Source organism: Budorcas taxicolor, chromosome 11 (assembly GCF_023091745.1).
Source record: "Budorcas taxicolor isolate Tak-1 chromosome 11, Takin1.1, whole genome shotgun sequence".
Classification (NCBI taxonomy): domain Eukaryota; kingdom Metazoa; phylum Chordata; class Mammalia; order Artiodactyla; family Bovidae; genus Budorcas; species Budorcas taxicolor.
The window spans coordinates 52,209,778-52,236,860 of record NC_068920.1 but is presented as its reverse complement, the minus strand read 5'-3'; the positions used below and the strand labels follow the sequence as shown (position 1 = coordinate 52,236,860).

The window sequence follows — 27,083 nt, the reverse complement described above, 5'->3', positions numbered from 1 at the left end:
CCTGTCCATCACCAACTCCTGGAGTCCACCCAAACCCATTTCCATTGGTCAGTGATGTCATCCAACCATCTCATCCTCTGTCGCCCCCTTCTCCTCCTGCCTTCAATCTTTCCCAGCACCAGGGTCTTTACAAATGAGTCAGCTCTTCGCAATCAGGTGACCAAAGTATTGGAGTTTCAGCTTCAACATCAGTTCCTCCAATGAACACCCAGGACTGATCTCCTTTAGGATGGACTGGTTGGATCTCCTTGCAGTTTGGACTCTCAAGAGTCTTCTCCAACACCACAGTTTAAAAGCATCAATTCTTCGGCGCTCAGCTTTCTTTAAAGCACCTCTCTTGCCCTGTGTGAAATCCAGTCCCAAACGGTGGATGCCCCATGGGCTCCAGGTGGAGAGAATGGAAGGAGGGCTCTGAAGAATCGTGTGTGCACCAGCAGGAAAGTCCTCAGAATACAGCAGCCTAGTTACTTCCAGCTCAGGCAAACTGACATCCTGTAGAGAATTTGCTGTTCGACCTTGGGCAGGCTATTTAACCCCTCTGAACCTCACTTTCATCTTGGGACTTGGAGGCAGACCATTTCCCCCTTACCGGGTGATTGTGGAGCGTGAATGAGATACAGCATAAAGCACCTATCCCACTGCCTACATCGTGACAAGCACTCGAGCTGTGGTCCCTTTCCCATGCTGGTTGTGGAAGGAGTAACGGCCCAGAATTCAGATCTGAAGTTGAGCTCTGCCCTTTGAACCCTGCCTGAGGGTCTGTCAGGGTTGTGATGAAGATCAAATGAAACAGAGCAAGTAAAGCACCTGGTAGGAAGCCTGGCCCGGAAAGTAGAGTGACCGCTAACAGCTAACTTCACGGCGGCGGGCTGGCTGGGTGCCAGGTAATGTTCTTGGCCAATTATAAGCATGAACTCATTTAAGCCTCATTAAGATCCCTTATGAGTTCAGAAAACTGTTAACCTCCTACTATCTCTGACTCTGTGACTCCCTCCCACCAAAGTTTAAAGTCTTCTTATGAATTATCCAGCAGAAAACAGCCCCCAGTTCTGTCCTGTCCAGATGGGAAAATGGGAGGAAACACCGACTGGAGCGAATCAAGCCCAGCCCGACTGCCCGCTGTCCCTCCCCAGGACCGCAGGAAAAAGCATGGAAAAAAACAGGATTCCACCAGTTTATTCCTCAGAGACAATCAACAGTGACTCATGCCCTCTGTGACACAGGGGGGCCCCCAAGAGGGTCTTTAACCTTCCTCCCCAGATGATATTCACCCCAGATATTTAGCCCTGGGGTCTGCCTATGGACAGCACCTTGGTTACAGAATATTTTTACCAGGAATGAGTTTCCCCAAGTTACTAAGGTTCACATAGGGAAGTGAAGTGAAGTGAAAGTCACTCAGTCATGTCCAACTCTTTGTGACCCCATGGACTTTACAATCTATGGAATTCTCCAGGCCAGAATACTGGAGTGGGTAGCCTTTCCCTTCTCCAGGGGATCTTCCCAACCCAGGGATCACACCCAGGTCTCCCTCATTGCAGGCGGATTCTTTACCAGCTGAGCCACCAGGAAAGCCCTCACATAGGGAACACTGGGAAATTCAAAGAATTAAACAGAGAAACCACAGGGTCCAAGAAGATGTGGAGGGCCCCAGCAGCATCCCCAAGAGTTCAGACCTCCTCCTCATGTGGAGGGAAAGCTGTAGGGTTCTGCCTCTATCAATCGTGATGACCTGCAGAAGAAATGAAAAGGAGATAATAATGCTTCGAGCCAACTTGACCCCATCGTTTGTCCCTATAACCATCCATGCCAGAGCCCTTAACACAGTGATGTGGAAAATTCTAGATCACCAAGCACTAGAAGCCACTTTCAGACACACTGTCGGGCAGAAGCGGAGGGGGCCGGTGCTCCTGCTTTCTGCTCTTGAGCCCAACAGCAGCAGCTTCAATCACACTCAGCCTGATCCCAGCGGACGCGCACCACCCCCGCCATCAGCACCAGAGATAACGCCCTCTGTCTCCCCCTCCAAGGGACCAGGAGGCGCACAGACCAACAGAGACATTACCTTCTGGATAAGTGGACCCCGGGAGGAAAATGTAGCCTAGGAGAAGAAAATATTTGCGTTGAGGACAGTCTTTTCTTTTCTTTTTTAATTTGTATTAGACTATAGTTGATTTACTCTGTTGTATTGGTTTCAAGTGTACAGCGAAGTGCATACATATACCTATACCCCCTCTCATCTTTGATTCTTTTCCCATCTAGGCCACTGCAGAGTACTGGGGAGTTTTCTGTGTTATACAGCAGGTTCCTGTTAGTGATCTGCTTTATCCATAGTAGTGTGTAGATGCCGATCCCCATCTCTCAGTTGGTCCCTCCCGCCCAGGACAGGCCTGGTGGATGAAAGTCTCCTCCATGGCAATGGCGGACGCCACGGGAGAGCCAGTCACAAACACAAAGTGAGCAGAGGTTGGGTCTGACATTTCGGGAGGCTCACTCACCGGAGGAGGTGGCTCTCTGCCAACTGCGCAGACCAAAAACGAAGACGATGAAGCCCAGGACCAGCGTTACCAGAGACAAGGAAACCTTCACCGTCTGCACAGGCAACAGCCCAGGAGCTGCGGACACAGGAACTGAACTGCAACCAGTTCCCAGAGCGCGTCCCCAGAGCGCCTTCGCTGACTGCGACCTCCGCCCAGAGGTTCAGGGGTGCTCATCCGGGGCCCAGGGCTCACACCAATCCAGGCCTGAGCAAGTGGCCTTTCCTCAAAACCCCCGTCCCGTGGGTCTCTGTTCCTGAAGGTCCCTGAGGAACCCCTCTCCCCAAGTTTGTACCCCGGCTTCCAGATGCTCTCTGAGACTGTAGGGCCCTCCAGGCTTCCCGTTTTCTTTCTTCACCCCAAAGGCACCCTGACCGGAGAAGGCAGGGCCCCCCACTCCTCTCTTCACTCGCCTGTGGTGACAATACTCGCTCCCTTGACTGCTTTATTCGAGCATTTTCCCATTAAATTGTCTTTCCACCTTTCCTTTCTGCAGTTCCTTGCTATCCAAGGGCTTAGGTGTCTCTGCCTATCCACTTTCAGATTGGCCATGGGTCCTTCCAGAACCTGTGTCTATCCCACCTCCACAGCCCCCACATCCTGGAACTGGTCCTAGTCTGAATCCGGTGCCCCTCCCAAATTCCTTTCCTTTAACTACTTCCAGTCCTAGGGTTCAAACAGTGATGATTGGCTTGACGCGGTAGCCCTCAAACGTGCACATCAAAGCATCTGTCAGCCTGGGCTTCCCCTCTCTGACACCAAGAGGCTCCTCGCTCTCCTGCGATCTTTATTTCTCCAGTTCCCATCCCTGACCTGACAACGGAACAGTGGAAATTTGAAGATCCTAGAATACTGCATCACAATCTGGGGCTCTGAAAATATGGTTACCAAATCGACATCCTCTTCTCAGGACAATCAGGCTCCCCTCCCACCTTCCAACAAGCGCAGAACACCAACCACAGCACCATAGCAACGGCAAGGATGATTAACTCTTTATGCCCCAGTATCCCCTGGCCCCATCTCTGGTCAAGCACGCTCCACGAGTTCCTCCAGACTTGCTCATTTTCAGCATCTCCCTCTCTTCCCTGTACCGTGGACCTCTCTACAGCTTCCTCCCTCTGCCAAAGTACCGGTGTTTTTTTTTTACAACCACCTACTTGCAGTGCTGCTGCTGCTGCTAAGTCGCTTCAGTCGCGTCCGACTCTGTGCGACCCCAGAGACGGCAGCCCACCAGGCTCCCCCGTCCCTGGGATTCTCCAGGCAAGAACACTGGAGTGGGTTGCCATTTCCTTCCCCAATGCATGAAAGTGAAAAGCGAAAGTAAAGTCGCTCAGTCGTGTCCGACTCAGCGACCCCACAGACTGCAGCCTACCAGGCTCCTCCGCCCATGGGATTTCCCAGGCAAGAGTACTGGAGTGGGGTGCCATTGCCTTCTCCAACCCACTTGCAGTAGCTCTCTGCTTTTTGTTGTTATTGTTGGCCACGCTAGAGCAGCACGTGTGGGTCTCAGTTCCCTGACCAGGGATCAAACCTGGGCCCCCTGCAAGTGGAAGCGAAGAATCTTAGCCACTGGGCTGCCAGGGAATTCCAGCAGCTCTCTGCTTTAACGCTAATTCCTCCTGCCTGCTGCACACTTACTCCAGTCCTGAAGGATGAGTTCAGGAGCCCCAATGTGCTCGACCACACAGGTGTAGGTGTCCCCAAAAGAGGGGGTTGTGGCCAGATGGGAGACGGTCTGGTACGTCCAGTCTCCATTGGGCTGGATGACCCTCCAGGCTGTGCCGTGTGGGAGGACCTCCTGCCCGTTCCTCCTCCACGTGATGGCCACGTCCGCTGGGTAGAAGCCCCACACGTAGCAGGCCAGCATCACAGACTCCCTCGTGTTAAAAGGAGTGGTTCTGGCTACCTGCACAGTCGGCGGGCCTGCACAGGAGGAAGAAACAGTCACGAAGGAGGGTACCACCCTGGCTTTTCCTCCAACCTGGTTTCTCTCCTACTTCAATGCTTTTAGGATTTTGCCCACCCGCCCTCCCCGCCCTCACCCCAGGCCTGCACACATCCCTCTGAAAATGAGAGGCTGGAATATATCCCTCTGCACTCTTTCCTGTCTCCCACTCCATCCCTGCTCCTTCCTTTCTCGTTCCTCCAAAATCCTGTTTGATCACGGTAAGTAGAAGCTGGGGCTGAACTGCAAGCTGTTTCAGAAGGCATTGTATTCATTGCAAGTACTTAAAAGCAAATCGTCATCCAGACTTGTAGGTGGGGGTGAGCAAAAGAAGGAAAACACCCTTGTCCTCAAATCACATTGAACAGATTAACTTGGTAAAGAAAGTATTCTTTTTCCCTTGAAGAGTTTAAGGCATGTGTGCGTGCTCAGTCGTGTCTGACTCTTTGCGAACTCACGGACTGGAACCTGCCAGTTTCCTCTGTCCATGGGATTTCCCAGGCAAGAATACTGGCGTGGGTTGCCGTTTCCTATGCCAGGGGATCTTCCTGATCCAGGGATTGAACCCCTATCTCCTGAGTCTCCTGCACTCGCAGGCAGATTCTTTACCACTGTGCCATCTGGGAAGCCTGAATAGTTTAAGGAAGCAAGACTAATTCAGGACTAACTCTTAAATTTGGATGAGGGTGGACCCAATTCATCAGATCGTTCATATTGCCATCTGTTAGTAATTTATTTTTCTAGGTGACCCTTCAGCTTGCTTGGGTGTCTTTCAAATAAAATCCTCAATAAAAATCCAAGATATTGTGTTAAAATGCAGATTCCCTAGCCTACATCCCTGGATATTTTTATTCAACAGATCTGCAGTAGCTCTCAAGGACTTGCATTTTTATTTTTATGTTTTTATTTTAAATTTATTTCTGTTTTTGTTTTTGGCTGTGCCACACAGCTTTCGGGATCCTAGTTCCCTGACCAGGGGTTGAACCTGAGCCCCCTGCACTGGAAGCACTGATTCTTGACCACTGGACCACCAGGGAAATCCCAGCACTTGCATTTTTAACAAGCACCTTCCCCAGGCAATTCTGAGAAATGGTATCTTGAGACACAATACTTTTTAAGATAGAGAACTTCAAGTTTGGGTTTTTGTTTTTTTTTTAACCAATCTCAAGTCATTCTCTATGCAAGTGATTAGGGAGAGAGTTTGCTTCCCTTGTGACTCAGCTGGTAAAGAATCCGCCTGCAACGTGGGAGACCTGGGTTCGATCCCGGGATTGGGAAGATCCCCTGGAGAAGGGAAAGGCTATCCACAATATTCTGGCCTGGAGAATTCCACGGACTGTATAGTCCATGGGGTTGCGAAAAGTCGTACACAACTGAACGACTTTCACTTTCGCTTTACTTCAGAATTCCCTGGGAGGCTTTCCAAATTGTCCCATGCTTGGGCCCATCTTAGACCCGGGACACCAGAACCTGGGATACAGAGGCACAAGCATTTTGAGGAAAGCCATTCTGGTTATTCTGACAGTTCAACCCCTGGCTGAAGTTGGATCTGTCTCCTGAGATGCCCTGAATCGAAGGAGAATATTCTTACTCTCCCTGCAGAAGCTCCTTGCCTGCTCAAATATCACCACCCCGTTTGCATTCCAGCCCCATTCCTGTCAACCCCCTTGTTTCCTTCTCTTTCTACATCACAGGTCCTCCCATTTATCTGCTTCTTTTCTGCCCACATTAAACCCCCTGTCAGTGGAGGGAGCCTTCACGGCCTCCCCTCTCCGCACCATCCCTCTGCTCCCCTCTCTCCTTACGTGTCCTGTGGGTCAGAGAGCTCCAGAAGGGCTGGGTGTGCACGGCACAGTCCTGCAGACCACTGGACAAGCGCTGGATCAGGACATCGTTACTGTTGAGGGACTCTGAGAGGTACTTGGCCAAGCCGTTCAGCACCCCAAATTCACGAGGAACCATACTGGCCTGCAGGGGATCCCAGCAGGTCAGCAAATCCTTGTTGAAGGAGACGCAATACGTGAACTCTTTTGGACTCCCATCATCGTCCAACAGACAGGTGCTTTCCACGTGTGCCACAAAGCCACCTGCAGGAGCCAGAGAAAGGGGGCGGCTCAGAGTCCTCTGCAGGAGCCCAAGCCTCAGTTACACCTGGTGAGGAGGGTACAGAATTCCTGCCTGAGGCATCATCTGCTCACCAAGCTCATGAACAGGAGTCTCTGCAAGTCTTGATGCAGGCACTAGGTAATCCTAACAGAGAAGTTCCTAGATCCCATTTCCTCTTTACATAAGACTCAGCATGGAGACACAAGTGACCCAAAATTATTTGCATGTTTAAACACAACAATTTACCCAGGATTAAGATTTTCAGTAAGACCAATGACTGAGTGAGAAAAGGGGGTCAAAGGAAAGAGTCAGGCTTGTTCTGTGCTGGATACATTATTAAATATCCATGCCACATGTATATCTGGAGGACTCGCCGTGTGCCAGACACCACGCGAGGAACTGGGGACACAGCAGCCATCAACAGGGCCGTCATCACCTTTGCCTACATTCCAGCAAGAGATATCTGTCACACAAATAATTACACAGCTTAATTACATTAAATTTGCTACCCAGATGAACAAGTTTCTACTGTGTAGCGCTGGCAGCTATAGTAATATCCTGGGATAAACCATAATGGAAAAGGATATAAAAAAGAACTATACATGTGCATAACTGAGTCACTTTGCTCAGCAGAAATTAACACAATATTGTAAATCAACAATACTTCAATTTAAAAATATAAATTCAAAAAATTGCTGCAAAGCTACAGTACAAAGTGTGGTGGGAGTATATAATAGGGAGATAGACTGCTTTGGGGTATCCGAATCCAACAGCAAAACAGAACCCCCCAATCCAAAGGGAGCAGAGGAAGGGAGAGTCCTTACCTGCTCCGGTGCAGCCCAGGCTGAGACCCAGCAGCAGCGGCAAGAGGACAGTCATTCTTTGCTCTGGGGAGACACGGAGAGTTGGGTCCCCTGGACCAGCTCCTCCAGGGGCCCTGGGTCTTCGTCTACCCCAAAAGTCCCAGCCTGGGTAGAGTATCTCTACACACTAAGTGGGAATGTGGTACTGCCCGGGGCCCCTTGATGCTCTCTAAATGAGCAGTTTGGGGCTACTAAGGCCCGAGATAATAAACCTGTTCCTTGCCAGATCATCTGAGCTTTCCAAACAGAATTGTCAGACTGCCTAGGTAGGCGGGGACAAGTATAGAGACAAATCATTGAGCAGATCAGCCCAGCATCATCAGTTACCAGGTAGATCTCATCCTGCCCTGGGCTTTTAGCAACTGGTCTCTTACTATCCCTCAGAACAACCAGTCTGCAGGTGGATTTCCCTTGAGAAGGAAATGGCAACCCGCTCGAGTGCTCTTGCCTGGAGACTCCCTTGGACAGAAGAGCCTGGTGGGCTGCAGTCCATGGGGTTGCAGAGTCGGACACGACTGAGCAACTCTCACACACACACACCCACACACACACACCCCCCCACACACACAGGAGGATTTCCCTAGATTGGTGGAGAGAATAACCCTGTATTCCCAGGATGTATGCAGCCTAGACTGCCCCCTGGTCTAACTGTTTTCTCTTAAGGTCTCCCCAGATACTGAGACAAGGTCACCTCTCTTGCTCCTTTAAGGGAAGTTACTGGGGAACTTAACCCTTGATTACATAACCCGTGGTCTGTCCTGTCACCCAGGAAACAGGTGGACAAGAGGCCCTTCTTTTCTGGCCTCAAAGCAAGATGGCAGAATAAGAGGCGCTGTTCCTAAGAGCTCAGGGCCACAGCCCTGAACAGTCCCTCCCTGGGCTCCCATTGCTTCTTCCGTTCTAGCCAGACGAGTTTCATTTTCCCCTTTCTGCTTTCTGGAGCCAGGACACCCTATCCTTTGAACCATCTCAGGGCAGACCGCTGGGCAACCCCACTAATCTGCTTGATAAATAGCTGGTCATGAGCCAGTGCCCAAAGCTCACTTGTCTCCCCCAAACTCAAAATTCCCCTATGTGTTTCCCGGACAGGTCCCATCTGTCTTGGGGCAGGCCCTCCTTAGCATTGTGAAGCCACTAGGAAAATGAGATAAACGTTCCCTGTTCTTCTTCCCCAGGAAAAGACAAGCTTCACGTAGCAATCCATTCTCACCTGTGACCTATACAACTGGTAGATTTTTCCATTACAAATGTAAAACCCTCAGTTGACTTCCCTGTGGTCCCCACCAGTCTTCAGGGCTGCCTCTCCCCAGCTTGGTTCCTGAAAGCTCTTGAACTTGACTTAATAGTGAGCTAAACAAAAGAGGATGAGGAGGGAACCCCTTAACACCCATCCTCCCTCCAAGTCCCTGACTCCAAGAGAATATGATATTTCTGAAGAAGAGAGGAAAGGGGAAACTATATCCTCCAAATGAAAATATAGATGAATATCAGGAACCAAAGGCTGGTTTTGTGTAATTAGTTGAGCTTCACTGATGCTCTGACCATGTTTTTCTACCACCCCCGCCCTCAACCCCACCTGGTTACAAGATTGTTCTACACTTGAACTTCTCTAATCAGCCGTGAAGGGTGTTGAATGAACCGAAAACGGAGGAGGTGGGGGGGAGTCCAAAATTTGTTGAGCTTCTACTTTGTGGCGGATACTATGAGATCCACACTATTTCGTTTAATCTTAAAAGTCCTGTTAATGGTCCTTTTTATAATTTGGAAAACAAGTTGAAGATTCACACCAAAGGTTTCAAGGTACACACACACAAACATTTGAGTGTGCCCACACACTCACTGTCCTAGGACTGAGAGGAGCACATAGAGGTAGCCTGTGGTGGCCCAAGCTGAGAAAAGGAAAACGGGAAGAGCCAGCACATGCCTCTGAGTCTTCTCTTTCCAATGCTCCGAGTTCCTCCCACTCTGAACCAGTGTCTCTTCTACTTTGTCTTTCAACAGTCTCAAAACTGTGTGAGTTCCCCTGCACACACGTTCACTTCCCCTTTGAAAGTCTCTCCTCCACCGCCAGGTAGGTGGTGACCCTAACCTTAGGAACCAGGTCTCGGGATCCTTATCAAGGTCTCCAAAGCCTGCCTGGAACCGGAATGCTCCCTGCGTGGCCCTCCGCCAGCTTCTGGAGGCTCGGCGAGCTCCCTCTTGTGCCTGGGTCTCTGCTCAGGCAGCCAAAGATGTGAAACCTTCCATAAGGCAGCAACAGGAAACGCAGGCAATTTCACTTCTCTATTAATGAGAAGATTGAGTGTGGTTTTAGAATTAAGCTGGACAGAAAAACCCAGCGACCTGTGCTCAGCGAAGTGGTTTCTTCCTTCCCTTTTTCCTCTTGACTCTACTTTTTTGTGTTTGTTTTTACGCACATAGCTCTGTCCCCACTTGTAGTCAACTCCAAAGAATATTTCAACTGTCTTGAGCATTGTTGGTAATTCAGTTCAGTTCAGTTCAGTCGCTCAGTCGTGTCCGACTCTTTGCGACTCCATGAACTGCAACACGCCAGGCCTCCCTGTCAATCACCAGCTCCCAGAGTCAGACTCATATCCATCAACTCGGTGATACCATCCAACCATCTCATCCTCTGTCGTCCCCTTCCTCTCCTGCCTTCAATCTTTCCCAGCATCAGGGTCTTTTCCAATGAGTCAGTTCTTCGCATCAGATGGCCAAAGTATTGGAGTTTCATCTTCAACATCAGTCCTTCCAATGAACGCTCAGGACTGATTTCCTTTAGGATGGACTGGTTTGATCTCCTTGCAATTCTAGGGACGCTTCAAGAGTCTTCTCCAACACCACAGTTCAAAAGCATCAATTCTTCAGCACTCAGCTTTCTTTACAGTCCAACTCTCACATCCATACATGACCACTGGAAAAGCTATAGCTTTGACTAGATGGACATTTGTTGGTAAAGTAATGTCTCTGCTTTTTAATATACTGTCTAGGTTGGTCATAGCTTTTCTTCCAAGGAGCAAGTGTCTTTTAATTTCATGGCTGCAGTCACCATCTGCAGTGATTTTGGAGCCCAAGAGAATAAAGTCTGTCACTGTTTCCATCGTTTCCCCATCTATTTGCCATGAAGTGATGGGACCGGATGCCATGATCTTCGTTTTCTGAATGTTGAGCTTTAAGCCAACCTTTTCACTCTAAGCTTTCACTTTCATCAAGAGGCTCTTTAGTTCCTCTTCGTTTTCTGCCATAAGGGTGGTGTCATCTGCATATCTGAGGTTATTGATATTTCTCCCAGCAATCTTGATTCCAGCTTGTGCTTCATTCAGCCAGGCATTTTGCATGATGTACTCTGCATATGAGTTAAATAAGCAGAGTAACAATATACAGCCTGACATACTCCTTTCCCAATTTGGAACCGGTCTGTTGTTCCATGTCTGGTTCTAACTGTTGCTTCTTGACTTGCATACAGATTTCTCAGGAGGCAGGTCAGGTGGTCTGGTATTCCCATCTCTTGAATTTTCCACAGTTTGTTGTGATCCACACAGTCAAAGGCTTTGGCGTAATCGATAAAGCAGAAGCAGATGTTTTTCTGGAACTCTCTTGCTTTTTCGATGATCCAACATTGGTAATCCATTTTGAATCACCAACGGATGTTGGTAATTTGACCTCTGGTTCCTATGCCTTTTCTAAATCAAGCTTAAACATCTGGAAGTTCATGATTCACATACTGTTGAAGCCTGGCTTGGAGAATTGTGAGCATTACTTTGCTAGCATGTGAGATGAGTGCAATTGTGCGGTAGTGTGAGCATTCTTTGGCATTGCCTTTCTTTGGGATTGGAGTGAAAACTGACCTTTTCCAGTCCTGTGGCTGTCGGTGATTGGATGACCATTTATGTAGAACCCAGGACTGACATTAGGGAACCCCAGGCAGCTTCTCTTGTGCTGTCCCTCTGTATTTATTTATTTATTGGCTATACCTGGTCTTCACTGCTGCTCATGGGCTTTCTCCAGCTGTGGTGTAAGGACCTCTTGCTGCAGAGCACAGTCTATAGGGCTCACGGACTTCAACAGTCCTGGTGCACGGGCTTAGTTTTCCTGTGGCTTGTAGGATCTTCCTGAATTAGAGATCAAACCTGGGTCCCCTGCACTGGCAGGTGGATTCTCAACCACTGGGCTCCCAGGGGAGTCCCTGTCCCTCTTTTACTGCCGCTATAGAAGGGCCCAAAGAGTGAGTCCCCTCCTTGCCCACTGCCTCTTCCACCAACCTAGCCACCAAGGCCAGAAGTGGACTAACTGTGGTGTGTGTGTGCAAAGCATTATTCAGACTCCCAAGAGCTAAGAGATGTGACCTCTGCCTCCATGTCGTTCACTTGCAGGTCAGTTGGAGAGTGAGAAGAAACACCTAGAAAGAGAAGAGTTTTTGTTAAAGCAGGCAAGCAATCTGGATGGTGGACTTAAAAGAGAAAAGAGAAGTCATTGTGGGTCTGGTGCACGGGAAGTCCTCTGCATTGAGTAGGCCTGGAAGTGGGCTGCCTTCACATCAGAGAAGAGGAAGGCGGTTGGTGTATAACCGCACAAGCTTGGAAGTGTATGTTTCTGTTGAGGGTCTACCAGCCACCTGGACTGGTGAAAACAAAACCAACCACAATGACATCACTGGCACATGGATGAAATTCACCAATGTGGTCTTACGCTTTTTCCGAGAGGCTGGCCATAATACTGGAGCTCTTCTAGGTACTTCCTAGTGTCCCTGTATGCACACAGGCTCCTCTTCTGGACAGATGGTTTTCACTTAAGCTTCCGTTTTATAAAGTCAAAAATTGTTCAATCCATCCAACATCTGTAATTGAAAACCAAGAGTAAAAGACCACATTTGTGACTTCCTTCAATGTCTTCCCAAAACTACACACTTCTGCATTGGGTCAGGGTTACGTGACTTCCCCGTCTGGTCAGCTTCCACCTGCCATCTCACCTCTTCTCACTCTTCATCTTCTCTGTTAGGATTCACTACTCTAGACCCTGACCTTTGGGTTACAGTAGCTATAACTAGTTCAACATCTTTCCGTCCTGCAGCCGGATGACTTGAACTACTAGCATATATTTTACCTGATTTGCCACAAGTCTTTTTAAAAAAATATTTAATTTATCTGACTCAGCCAGGACTTAGTTGCAGTATGTAGGATCTTTAGTTGTGGCATGTTGGATCTTATTGCCTGACCAGGGATCAAACTTGGGTCCCCTGCATTGGGAACATGAAGTCTTAGACACTGGAAGTCCTGCCACCACCACTCTTGAATCATGTTATTACCTCCCCATCTTAGCTATGAAAAAATGGAGGCAGAGGGAAGTTAGTGATTGCTCAGCTTTACCCAGATGCTGGGTAACAGCACGATGACTTGAACTCCGGATTTATGATTCAAAATCCTACACTATAATAATGTCTTGAAAAAGTGAAAGTATTAGTCATTCAATCCTGTCTGACTCTTTGCAACCCCATGGATTGTAGCCAGGCTCCTCTGTCCATGGAATTCTCCAGGCAAGAACACTGGAGTGGGTAGCCATTTCCTTCTCCAGGTGTTCTCCTTGACCCAGGGATCAAACCCAGGTTTCCTGCATTAGAAACAGATTCTTCACCATCTGAGCCACCAGGGAAGCCCTATAATAATATCTTAATAATCAGAAAATAACTGAAAATTGTCAACCATTTCTAATAGGAATTTAAAAACCATCATATATTTATATATTTAGAAATTAATATACAAAAGTATAAGAACTTTATGGAATAAAAGGAAAACTTTATTAAAGTACATAAATGAAGACCTCAAGAAGTGAAGAGACATACCATTATTCATGGATGAGGCATCCTATCACAATGAAGAAGTCAGGTTCCCCCCATATTCCTAACTAAAATCAAAGCAGAATTTGGGGAGAATTTGACAAACTGACTCTAAAATATATATGATAATAAAGTCCATGAGAATCTTAGACAATTTTGATAAAGAAGAGCATAATGTAGTTATCTGGGAAGTGAGGTGGCAAAGAAACGGAAACTAGCATTGTCAAATATGAAAACATTTTTAAAAAGCCGTAATCATTTAAACATGTTTAAGTGAACAAGAAACTGACAGACCAATTGAACAGAATAATTCAGAGACAAATCCATGCATATGGAGGAATTTGGCATAAAATTTCTGGGAATAAATCAAATAGTTTCTAAATGACATTAATGTCAATTTAGTGTTTGGAGAAAAGGGAAGCTGTAAACATACTCACACCATATGCAAACACTCCAGATCAGTAAAGATCCAAATGTGAAAGGAGAATAACAAACACTAATAGAAGGCGGCTCAGTGCAACATCATAGATGGCCAGACAAATACAAAGCAAAGCATTTTCACCCAAAATTATGCATCAGAAAAGAGAGAATTACCTTCGATATAAGTCCTTAAATTCTTCCCTTTCCAAATTATGGCCACTCTTTCAAAGTTCTTTGGAGAAGATACATTATTCTAAAATGATTTCAAGTAACAAATAGCTGAGGAGCCTGCGTACTGTTTTCCAGAGTGGCTTAACCAACTTCCATTCCTACCATATTGCATGAGGATTCAGCAACAGTACAGAAGTTCCTCAAAACAATAAAAAACAGAACTACCATATGATCTAGCAATTCCACTTCTGGGTCTTGATTCAAAGAAAACAAACACATTAATTCAAATATGTGTATATATATATATACCCCCATGTTCACTGCAGCATTATTTACTGTAGACACAATATGGAAACAACCTAACTGTCCATCAGTGAATGAAAGAAAAAAGAAATTGTCGTGTGTACATATAATCGGATACTATTCAGTCATAAAAAATAAAATGTTGTCATTTTCAACAACATGGATGGACCTCAAGGGCATTATGTGAAATGAAATAAGTTGGAAAAAGAAAAAATACCATGTAATCTCTTTATTATGTGGAATAATAATAATAAACAAGCTTATAGGAATGGAAGAGAACAGATTTGTGGGTGCCAGAGACAGGGGCCGGGAGATGGGAGAGAAGAATAAACTGGTTTTGGTGGGGCATTTTAGTTTAAATAAATGGATTTATTTTTAAATCAATCAATCAGATAATCTAGAAACCATTAGCATAATCAAAAATAAATACATGAGAAGAATTAGAATAAAAATTATGGAACATGAAAGTGGAAACAGCAATATCTGTTAAAATACTATGTTATAAATTATGTGATTTTAAACTTGTGAGTAACTAAATAAAAGTAGTTAGCCGATGTTTGACTATTTGCCTATAACTTCTATATACCTAAAGCTTTATATTTTGAAACTGGTCAAAATGTTTTAAAAATATTCTCACTGAGAATATGGAGACTCACCTTATCGCTTTATGTTCCAGCAAAAATTATAACTTTACTGCCCTGGGTTTGGAAAGAATTTCTTAAGATTATGAAAACACAAACCATATGGGCTTTTTTTTTTTTAAGTTTTTGGTCACATCAGGTGTATGTGGTATCTTAGTTTGATGACCAGGAATTAAACCAGTGCCTTCTCCATTGGAAGCATGGAGTCTTAACCACTGGGCCCCCAGGGATTTCCCACCATATGGGTTTTGATCATGAGAATGAAATCATTCTATTTAGGGAAGGGACCATATACAAACTTAACTGATGAGCAGCAAAGTGGAAGAAGGCACTTACAGTATTTATATACTGACATAGGATTACTATACGGAATATATCAGAAACACCCACCCCCACAGTCACATGAAAAAACCATTTTTAAGATAGACGAACAATATAAATCAACAACTCACACAGAGAGAAACCTAGGAGATGATGTCCAGCCTCACTAGTAAGGCAAAAAAAGCAAATTGAAACATGACACCACTTGACACCCACTGAATTGCCAACATTTGAAAGTCAAATAATTTCAAGTGCTAATGACAATAAAGGAAAGTGAGAGTTGGTGAGCGTGTAAACTGTTTATGGTCCCTGAATCACTGAAATGACAAAGCAATTGTGTGAAAAAACTAACCCATGAGCCAAGACAGCATAGCCGTGAGAGCAGAGTCTGGGCTGAGTGTATCACGTCTTGGAAGACTTCAGTCAAGGTCAGATAGGGCTGGAAGATTAGGCATAGGTTCACGGAAGAGGAGGCACTAAGATTTTTATTAAAAGGGGGACATCAGATGAGAGAAGGTCTGGAAGGCTTCTTGAATATTATAAGTGACAGTATCACAGAATGCTTGATCAGAGAGCACCTAACCTAAGCCCACCGCTTTACAGATGAGGAGTTTGAGGCCCAGAGAGAGGGTGTGACTTGTCTAAGGCCACACAGTGTAGTTTAAAAAAAGGTTTGGAAACTTTCTGGTGGTCCAGTGATTTTCGACTCTGCACTTTCACTGCCAAGGGCCCAGATTCACTCCTGGTCGGGGAACTAAGATCCCACAAGCCAAGAGGTGCAGCCAAAAAAATACTCACAGATAAATAAATAAAACCACTTTTAAGGCTTGAGTGGCAGGAAGTTTCTGGATAGGTTGGAAAATGGAGAGAGAGAAATCAAGAACTAGAAAGTAACAAGGGACAGATGCAAAATGGTAAAGTGAAAGGAAAAGGTCTCAAAGAGAGACCACATAATACTTGAAGGTAGAGTCAAAGTTGTTTCCAGAAAAGAAGTTAATGATGCTGCTGAATTCCCCAGTGAAAATCTTGGCTAAGTTACAAGCACTTTTTCTACGTGCCAAGCACTGTTCTAAGCATTCTGCAAGATATTAATTTATTTAAGCTTCACAGCAACCTTATTCAGGGAGGCAACACTGTTAACATCATCCTTTTACAGAAAATGACACCAAGACACAGAGAGGTTGAGGAACTCATCCAAGGGAACACAGCTACAGTCATGACTGAATCCCCAGTGGTCTGGTTCTGCACCCCATCTTCTTAACCAATACACATGCTGCTCTTAGCAATAAGGTGGTTCAGAGGAGGTGCCAGGTTCTCAGAAGAAGTGAATATTTTCCCTTAGATTCTGATACAATGCAGAAAGCAGAGACTCTTGCACCAACACCAAAATAATTTCACTTTTCGTCTTAACGCCACTCCCTCCTTGAAAGCAACTCCCAGACCTCGAGAAAAGCAAGAAAGAAAGTGCAGACAAAGGGAGTTACTACCATTCGCCATGTGCCCCCACCACACCACCACCGCCCTCCCGGGGCAGCAGCAGCATGGTTCTCCCTGGATAGTCCCCTCAGGCCACGGAACAGGTCATCGGAGAGGACGCGTGAGTTCTGGGCCCTTCCAGGCTGTTCACACTTCACTTCAGTGATTTTTGATTATACTGTTCTCACAAAACCAAGATGACTTAGAACAGCATCTGAAGTCGTATTTTTCCCACTCTGAAGCTCTTGTTCTCCCAGCTATGGTGAAGGTTGAAGGTAATTATATATTCCTCAAGGCAGCCTCTACTAGGCATGAACACTTTCACAAACAGTAGAGTGCAAAAAAAAAAAAAAGAAAAGCAAGCAGCTTCCTCCACTATTGTGTGAGCAGATTATCAGAAAGAGGCTCTGATTTCATTACTCACATATTTTGCACAGACTAATAGGAGTAAAAGCCGTCATGCTGTGTGGATACCAGGAAGCAGGAGTCAGCCAGGAGTTGGGGGTTTTCCCATTTCTCTCCCTAATGAGGGCAAACTGTGTCAGGTGAAGGCATGTTGAGTTTGACATGATAACCTACTTGAGTTAAAATATCCAGAAATAAAATATCATGAGTTAAAAAAGAAGCCACATCAATATTAAGAAATGAAATTTATTGCCTTGACACAGCAGGGGTGTGGTTGTGATCAGAAGGCCACTCTGGGTTCCCCTGGATGCAGAGCCCTCAGCTGAGAAACCTGGGTGCAACACATGCTCACACAGACAGACACACACACACACACACACACACACACACACACACACACACACACACCCCAGAGGAGTCCCAGGGCCTCCTGCTCTGAGAATGAGAGATCCTGGTCAGGATGTGAGAACCTGAACACCTCCTGGTTGCATGGCTGCAGCTGTTGGTATCAGACTCTGGTCAGGAAGAGTCAGCCTGAGGAGAAAGAAGGATGGAGAAAATCCATCAGGGGGATCCTTCTCATCCCCAAAGGCCCTTCCCCACCAGCAACACACCATCCAGAAGTTGCTCTCTCCTTGTCTCCAGATCATCTCCAAACGCCCTTCCTCCAGCTCCCCCGCTGCTCCTCCCCCATGCAAAGACATCCTCCCGACCTGTAACTGTGTATGTGCAGCCGGGGCCTCAACCAGGAGGATGGGTGTGCAGATACAGGCCTGCCCACCCAAGGGCCACTGTGTGCTCCCTGGGTCACAAGACGGTCCCCAGCAAACTCACATGTGCGCCACTGTGTCTGGCTCTCCCGCCCCCTCCAGATGCCCCAACGTACCCCCTGAGCACGGCTTCCGGGAGTAGATGATGAGGACCACGCCAACAGTGATGCCCAGCACACCCAGGCCCAAGGCCACGCCGCACAGCACATTCTCCAGAAGATCAGAGGGCAGCGCGTTCTGGGGCACTGGAGAAAAAGGGGAGCTGATCAGCCCCGAGACCTGGTTGGGGATGCTGTGGCTGTCTACGGCAGGGCAGACCCCGAGGCTGGGAAGACTGAGGTTGGCGCAGAGCGGGAACGGCCTGAACAAGGGCCAGGTGGAGAAAGAAGCCCTCCCATGGGTCCCCCTCTCTTCTGCCCCACAAAGGAACCAGGCTTCCAGGGAGAAGGGTCTCACCCCAAAAAGCGATTGCTGTGTAGCCATCGATCTCATGTGTCACGATGCAAGAAAAAAGATCAGAGGGTGCGGGTGTGAAGTTTAAGTAGGAAAAGGCCTGGAAGGTGAGTCCATCAACCGCCGAGACAAAAGTGGGCCCGACTCCTTCCACGGGCGCCGACTGATGCTGCCACTCCACGGTCAGTGTGGGTGGAAAGAGGTTACTGATGAAACAGACCAGCATGTTGGGCTTGCCAAACTCCAGGGGCTTCAGTGTGAACACCTGAACGATGGGGAACCCTGTGAGGGGATTGAGGCGTGAAGGAAGGAAGCTCAGATGGGAACCCCGTTTATGGAGGGGCCGTGGCACGTGGAGGAGAAACGAGGAATTGGGGCTCTGGGGGAGGTCTTTGCCCAGGCAAGAACCAGATTTGGACCAGAGGCAGACCACGCCAGCCCCACCCTCCTAACTGGACCGCACGGGGGGGCTCCTGACCATGAGCTGTCTTCTCATTAAAAATGCAAGCACATTTTAACCAGGAGTTTGGGATTAACAGACACACTACTATATATAAGATCAATAATCAGTAAGGACCTACTTTACAGCACTGGGAACTCTACTCAATATTCTGTGATAACCTATGTGGGAAAAGAAACTGAAAAAGAATGAATATATGTATGTGTGTAAGGGAACCACTTTACTGTACACCTAAAACTAACACAACATTGTACATCAACTATACTCCAATATAAAATAAAAATTAAAAAATAAAGGTAACCACCGGAAAAAAAAGAACCAATTGCTAAAAAAACATTGAAAATACTGATTGGAAGGATAGTTTCAAGAACTATATGTTTGGACATATTTGAAAGACGTGCTGATCACATCTATATATGTTTTTTAAGTTACCTTGTCATCCAATTGATGTCAACTCAGTTTTGATGTGGTATTGTTTAAATCTTGAAAAATGTACATTAAAACACATTATGATTGCAAACTATTTCCTTTAGAACAGTTGGACAACAAGGTGCTGCTGTGTGGCATGGGGAATTATATCCAATCTCCTGGGATAAACAATGATGGAGAAGAATATTAAAAAAGGAATGTATGTGTGTGCATGACTGTGTCACTTGGCTGCGCAGCAGAGATTGGCACAGCACTGTGGATCAACTATATTCCAATTAAAAAAACACATTGTGATGTCCAAACAATTATGGCAGAATAAGAAAATAAATATTAACAGAGCTTACTTAATTCATGTAGTTAAGCTTAGTTTACCAAGGCAGTTAACTACCATTTCATTAACTCAGCTAGGGTTTTCATCTACTATGATCCGTCAGTATTTCCTAATAAACTCAAGTTTTAAAATATATAAATAAAATGAAATTCAGACACATCATCAGATACTTCCATTCTCCCCTTCCATCTTGCTGAGCATCAATCATAACCCAAGTGCTAACAGTCAGAAGGCATTAGTTGGTCCCTGCTAAATTTATCAAGTTCCATAGTTTTGAATCCTACTACACCCCAGGGGCTTTTCTTCTGCCCACAACAAAAACAGAGTGCAGACCATGGGTGGTAAAAAAAAATCAAGGTTCAAGGGGAGAACCAGAAAGCATGAGAGATGGGGAATTGGTGTGAAAGGGAAAAATTCAGTGTATAATGAGGTTAAGAGGGCAGCTCCCCTCCCCACCTCTACAGAAAAATGCCCTGACCTCTAGACACAGGGATTTTCCCTTCAAGTTGTGGGCCAATTTCCTCGATCATGGTCCGGCAAAAACCTTTGTCAAACATAATGTTGGAAGTATCTCCATGCTGGTGAGCCCAGTCAGCAAATTCAGGCAAGCGAGGCACTCGGATGGTCTGGGAAAAGTCGAAGGAGAAAAGCTGGTCCCCGTCGTAGGCCTCAGAGAGCCCCACGTTGGGGCTCCAGTCCTGGCAGTACATTGTGTGCAGGAACGTGTGGTTTTGTAGGTCATCCCTCCACCCTGGAGCAGGAGCTGCAAAAGAGACAGGCGGGGTTCAGGGAGGTGGGATCCCCTTCAGCTTAGAAAACAGCAAGGGACTTCCTTGGTGGTCCAGTGGTTAAGAATCCCCCTTGCAATGCACGGGACTTGGGTTGGATCCCTGGTCGAGAAACGAAGGTCCCGTAGCTGAGAAGCAACTAAGCCTGTGCACTGCAGCTACTGAGCAATAGCTCAGGGGCCTTTGCGCCACAACTAGAGAATCCACTTGCCGCAACGGAAGATCCTGCGTAACCTAATGAAGATTCTGCTTACCTCAACTAAAATCCAGTACAGCCAAATAAATAAATACTTTTTAAAAAAGAAAACAGCAAGCCCTGTTCCAGGCAGGAGGGGGGCAGTAGTGGGTTTACAACCCCTCTTGTGTCTGTCACTTAGACTCTGAAAAGGGCGAAAAAGAAATTACAGAATCTCTCCAGACTTTCCCAGTCCATAAAAACATCTAAAGCTGTAACAAGTAAAAGGTTCTAGGATCTAAAGAGACAAATTCAGTTGACAGAGTCGCAGCATTGACTGTATTTTTGTGCCCCAAAGCACCCAGCCAAAGAGGTAAGTTATGGCTGAAATTCAGCTTGCATTTTGCTTACCAAGCCATGCATCTTGGCACAGAGTTGTGTGTGTGCGCGTGCTAAGTCCATTCAGTCGTGTCCAATTATTTGCGACCCTATGGACTGTAGCCAGCAGGTTCCTCTGTTCATGGGATTCTCCAGGCAGGACTCACCTCCTGCATTGGCAGGCAGGTTCTTTACCACTAGCCCCACCTGGGAAGTCCTGGCACAGGGCTACTTTCTCCCACAGAAGAGACCTTTGTGTAATTCCCAGAAGGCCATCCTGTTGACTTGTGAAGGGCCTGTATGGGTTTCCCAGTCTTCACGTGGATGGAAGAATGGTGATCTAAGCCGTAGACAACAGTGCCCTACCCTACACTCAGACACACACAAGTGAAGTCGTTCAGTTGTGCCCAACTCTTTGCGACCCCATGAACTGTAACCTACCAGGCTCTTCCGTCCATGGGATTTTCCAGGCAAGAATACTAGAGTGGGTTGCCATTTCCTTCTCCAGGAGATCTTCCCGACCCAGGGACTGAACCCGAGTATCCCGCATTGTAGGCAGACATTTTACCATCTGAGCTACCAGGGAAGTCCATGGCAGACTATAAAACCACTCTCCAGGCTTCTTTTCAGGCACTTCATTGGCAGCAGGCCTCTCTGAATATGTCTTCCCTCCCTCAGCCCTGCAGATCTTGCAAAGACAGGACTGGGGGAATAGCACCATAGCTGCAGCAAATACTCCCTAATTCTTTGAAACTCCTGGCAGGAATCTCCCCAGCCAGAAAGATTCTACTCAAAACCCAGTACCCAGAATGATAGACAGAGTAAGAGAGATCTTCCAGGTTCTTCTTCCATTCCACTCCATCCTTTTCAGAGAAAGAAATTAAGGACCAATAAAGTTAAGAGGTTTTTCAAGAATTATAAGGTGAATTGATTTCAGAGTGCAGGGTTCCTAAGTAGGAACAGTGGAGATAACATCTGTTTTGTTTAAATCCCAGCTCTATCACTTACCAAAGGGGTGAACTTGCCCAAGTTATGGATATAATAATCTCTGCTTCAAGAGACTGTCTTCAATGGAACTGACGAAGCACCTCTGGCATTGTTTACCATCCATCTATAGCATGGCTCTCCTTCCCAGTTCTGCTATCGTTTTGCTCTCTCGTCACACTTTCACCATTTACTAAGCATTCTTGTCACTTTCAAATACCCCGGTTCCCTAGGCTCTACCCCAATCAGGATGGAAGTCAATGAGAGGTACTGTCATACCTTCAGGGGCGGTCCAGGACAGGGGCAGCAGCCACAGAAAGGAGAGCAGCCGTAGCAGCGCAGTTTCCTGGCTCGGCTCACGATCCATATCTTCACACTTCCCCGGGGGGCTAGGAACTACCAGCCAGCTGACCCAGGTCCCCAAATTCCTTCCCAGATCATGTTTCTCCAGCTCACTTCCCACCACTGCCCTTGTCATTTTGGATAAGCCAATCACAAAGAGTGTAGGGTTTGACGTTATTAGTCGCTGGGGAGAGACCTGGAGCAAGCCACCTTCTTAGGACCTGGCTCTTTCACCCGGCCAGGCTTGGGGTGTAGCTGGCGGCATGGGGAGGCAGTGGAGGAATGTCTGCCTCCTGGTGGGGATCCCTCTTTAGTATCTGGCTGTCAGCCTCAGCTTGTAACCAGACCGAGGGACTCTTCTGAGCAGCACCACCCCGTGGCCAAATAATAAACTGAGGAAGCTCATTTTTCCATAGCAAACCCCACCCCCTCACCCAGACACAGGGCTCTTCAGACTGTTTGAGGATGGAGGAATAGGTGGGATGTAATTAGGAAGGCTGATAAGAGTCCTGAAGGAAAAACAGGCCAGCAGAATGTGAGGAGAGAAAAAACACCCAGGGCAAGGAGCAGGCAAAGGGGTGAAGGTCAAAGGCATTCAGAGCTCCTTTCTTTGGAGACCTCTGTATAGTTGGACAGTAATAGTTGGAGGTTGTTCACGTGTTCCTGTTTGGTAACAGGCAGGGGATGAAGGTGGAATATCAAGAGGAGCTAGAATTTTTTTTTTAGGAGTTACTTTTTTATCTTTTTTTTTTTTTTAAAGATTATTGGGGTATAGTTGATTTAAATTGAGCTAAAAACTTAGGCAAGAGCTAGATCATATAGGCTCTGTTACACCAGAAGGCAGGTGGGGTTTTTGTTTCTTTGCTTCCTGCTGCACCACACGGCATGCAGGATCCTAGTTTTAAGGCAGATGCCCAACGCAAAGAAGGACGCACCGTCGGCTACTCCCATCCTTTCCACCTCTTGATGACTAAGTGTCCAAGACAATCCATATATCCAGCACCAGAGGAAAACCTGAGCCTAGTCCAAGTCCTGAGTTTGAAACTCCTGCCTAAGGCATAAACATGAGCCCATGCCTCCTACTGAGAGAATCTAACAGGAAGCCAACCTCCCAGGAAGGCTGGGAAACGCACACCTCGCAGACTCCTAGACAGAACAGTCTAGAACACAATTCAGGAGACAAGGCTTGGCGCCGACACCGCGCGTTAGCCAGGCCACCGAAACACACTGACTTGTATGAAGCCCGTGGCAGGAGGAGCGCCCCGGGAGCGAAGGGAATAAAGGACGACGAGCACTCAGAGAAACAGAGGCGCTCCACGACGAGGGGCGAGGTCAGCACTGTCGGATGCTGCTCGGAAGTCGAGGGAGCACTGGAAAGCGTCCTCAGGTTTGGCAGTTATGAGATGTGTGATAAACGTGCTGGGAGCAGTTTCAGCACTGTAGCGGGAGTGGACTCCAGATTGTGGTGGGCTGGGAAGTGGGAGACGAGGAAGAAACTGTCAGTGTATATGCTGCAAGTATGATAGAGAAGAAAAAGAAAGACAGAAGGGGTTTGAGGGGGAGGCAGTGAGAAAAATCTACTGTGGCAATTAAGTAGTAATCTTAAAAATCAATCTATGTGAACACGGTCCTTTCAAAATCCATACTCCCTTCTGAGAAACAAACAATAGCAGTCGTTAACAGTCCCAAACACTCCCCCATGACTTTCTGCATATCCCCAAACACTAAAGGGTACATACATGTGTGTGAGTGTGTGTGTGGTGGTGGGTAGAATGCCAGGGTTGGGGTAGGCTTCCTTTGTGGATTAATCCATCAGTAATTCCCATGGTGGGGAAGATTCACCCCTTCGGAAAGTAGTGTTAGTCATTCAGTCGTGTCCGACTCTGCAACCGGACTCTGCAACATGGACTAAGCCCATCAGGCTCCTCTGTCCATGGGATTTTCCAGGTAAAAATATTGAAGTGGGTAACCACTCTTTTCTCCAGGGGATCTCCCCAACCCAGGGATAGAACCCACGTCTCCTGCATTGCAGGCAGATTCTTTACCATCTGAGCCACTAGGAAAGCCCTAGGAAATTAGAGAGGAGGTGACTCAGACAGTAAAGAATCCATCTGCAATGAGGGAGACCTGGGTTTGATCCCTGGGTTTGGAAGATTCCTGGAGAAGGGAACAGCTACCCACTCCAGTATTCTGGCCTGGAGAATTCCACGGACAGAGGAGCCTGGCAGGCTACCGTCCATGGGGTCGCAAAGAGTTGGATACGACAGCAGCTTTCACCGTCTCTGTCATACTAACATCACCAAAACTATCGGTGGAGACAGATGGCACATGGCCACCTACAGTTCTACACCAGGAGTGAGCAACCTTTTTCTATAAAGGACCAGATAGTAAATCACTGAAAATTAAATTTCATATAATTTTGATGAGTCACAAAATATAATCCTTTTTTTATGGGGGGTGGCGGGAGAGAGCAAGGGTAGTCAGGCAGAGTCTTCAAATCATTTATTTATTGGTCGTACCACAAGGCATGTGGGACCTTAGTTCCCTGACCAGGGATCAAACTTGAGTCCCCTGCATTGGAAGTGGAGTCTTAACCACTGGACAGCCAGGGATGTCCCCAATTCTTTCACTTTTTTTTTCAATCATTTATAAACAAAAAACCATTCTGAGTTCCCGGGCCATATAAAAGCAGATGGGCTGAATATTACTCAGACCATAGTTTGCTGCACACGGTTCTGTGTGGTCAGAAATGGGGTAGGGGAACCAAAATAAACCCACCCTCCCAAGAGCCCCAGTCCTCCTTGGGGATGGCAATTCATTAATGTGTCCCAGATTAACACTGTTCAGGGGGAAGTCTGGGGGAGGAGCACAAGGATTAGTGGGAGGTCTAGGAACACATGGGGGCAGACACTGCAATACACTGGGTGGAGAGACAAGGCCAAGAGGATCCAAGCTCCCCACCAAGAGTACAGTGTAGACAAGTCCAGCATGCAGAGAAAGTCAACCGTCCATCATTAAGATGGAGGCAAGGCTGTGGTTAACTATTCTTTCCCTGTACAAATGGGAACAAGTTAAAACATTTCTAACTACCCTTCCCTCTATGTAATTCTCCTTCCTCCCAGGACCGTGCAACAACCTCCATTAACAGATATCTCAAAAATAGTATGTCATCAATTCAGGGAAGTGGGAATTGCAGGCAAGAGGAGGTGGCCAGTTGTGTGTCCCAGTAACTCACTGTCTTTGACGATATGAACGCCTCTGAAAATAGAGCCCTCATACCTCTGAACCCAACAGGTCCCGGCTCTCTAACACCCAGCCCTTCATGTGTCTGTACTCCTGCCCCATTTTCTATTTCTTGACAGAGCCAAGTTTCCTGAAAAAGTTGTGGCCAACCATCTCTCTTTCATATTTGCCATTTAATCCTTAACCCTAAACAATGAAACAGTTCAACATCTTTGTGTTGCTAAATCAAATGGACTCTTTGCAGTCTCAGCAACATTTGACACCGTTGGCCATGCCCTGCTTCCTGAAACGGTTTATTTTTCGGCATCCCTGACAGCACTCTCTCCTAGTTTTTCCTCCAACTTCTCTGGCATCCTGTCACCTTTATGGACTCCTTTCGGCTAACCCTTAAGTCCCTGGAGTTCTGTCCTCACCCTCTTCTCTTATACTCTACACCTGCTCTCGATGGCATTTACCCTCACTTATCTTCCATTAGCACCTATTTGCTGACATTTTCCAAATTCCCTTCTTTGGCTGAGACCTTGCTGATTCTACCATCCTTACACCAAACCTAAAGGAGATGCCTTTAGGCATCTCCACTTGGATGTTGTACACAGCGGTTCTCAAATTGTACCCACCACAAAATAGGGTCCCACAAGAAATTTTTGTAAATGTAAATTTGATAGTAGGAGTTTTTATTTTTAAATGTATTCCAACACAGAGGTAATAAGACAACAAAGATGTTTATACAGTAATTTTTATTATGCAAAAATTATATTTAATCAGGTTATTTTGATTTTAAGCAACAGAAACCAATCCTAGCTAACTTAACTTCTAAGCGAAAAGTCAAAGCGTTAGTCACTCTGTGCTATGCTTAGTCGCTCAGTCACATCCGACTCTTTGTGACCCCATGGACTGTAGCCCACCAAGTTCCTCTGTCTGTGGGATTCTCCAGGCAAGAATACTGGAGTGGGTTGCTATGCCCTCCTCCAGGGGATCTTCCCAACCCAGGGATCGAACCCAAGTCTCCTGCATTGCAGGTGGATTCTTTACCATCTGAGCCACCAGGGAAGCCCAAGAATACTGGAGTGGGCAGCCTGTTCCTGCTCCAGGGGAACTTCCTGACCCAGGAATTGAACTGGGGTCTCCTGAATTGCCGGTGGATTCTTTATCAGCTAAGCCCATTAGTCGCTCAGTTCTGTCCAACTCTTTGTAGCCCCAGAGACTATAGTCCACCAGGCCCCTGTGTCCATGGAATTCTCCAAGCAAAAGTACCAGAGTAGACTGCCATTTCCTGCTCCAGGGGATCTTCCTGACCTAGGGATCGAACCCAGGTCTCTCGCATTGCAGGCAGATTCAGCCCTGCAGATTCTCAGCCACCATGGAACCCCTTAAAGGGGAGATTTATTGGACGGATATAGAGCTAGCTCACAAAATCAAAAGGGATAAATCAGCTAGTCTCAGGAAGGGGAGTCACAGGGGCCTTAGCAGCAGGGGTTGAGTTGCCATTAATATACCTCATCTTCAAATGCCTCCAGCATCTTATCTTTCAAGTTTCATGTTGCTACAAGAGACAATCTGACTGTCTCAGCTTGTATTAGGTATGGACCTCTGGATCAATTAGTGGTGGCCAGGCAGAATATCATCTCTATGTCTTAGAGCTATTCCTGAAGAAAAGAGAATTATCACAAACCAAACAACCACCTCAACATAGCTATCTTGAACATACGGCA

The 27,083-nt window shown here is 46.8% G+C and overlaps 2 protein-coding genes across 2 annotated transcripts; both read right to left on the bottom strand.

Annotated features, from left to right (window-relative positions):
- Positions 1-1,179: 1,179 nt before the first annotated feature.
- On the bottom strand, positions 1,180-7,661 carry LOC128056564 (HLA class II histocompatibility antigen, DM beta chain). The gene is made up of 6 exons (XM_052649354.1): positions 7,410-7,661; positions 6,285-6,566; positions 4,173-4,457; positions 2,496-2,612; positions 2,063-2,098; positions 1,180-1,729 (listed from the first exon to the last, which is right to left on the bottom strand). Exons 1-6 carry the CDS (start codon positions 7,462-7,464, stop codon positions 1,716-1,718), a joined length of 789 nt encoding a protein of 262 aa, XP_052505314.1. The 5' UTR covers positions 7,465-7,661; the 3' UTR covers positions 1,180-1,715.
- A 9,719-nt stretch (positions 7,662-17,380) lies between these two features.
- On the bottom strand, positions 17,381-22,217 carry LOC128056652 (HLA class II histocompatibility antigen, DM alpha chain). The gene is made up of 5 exons (XM_052649457.1): positions 22,066-22,217; positions 19,940-20,224; positions 18,245-18,523; positions 17,905-18,033; positions 17,381-17,552 (listed from the first exon to the last, which is right to left on the bottom strand). Exons 1-5 carry the CDS (start codon positions 22,151-22,153, stop codon positions 17,548-17,550), a joined length of 786 nt encoding a protein of 261 aa, XP_052505417.1. The 5' UTR covers positions 22,154-22,217; the 3' UTR covers positions 17,381-17,547.
- Positions 22,218-27,083: the final 4,866 nt, after the last annotated feature.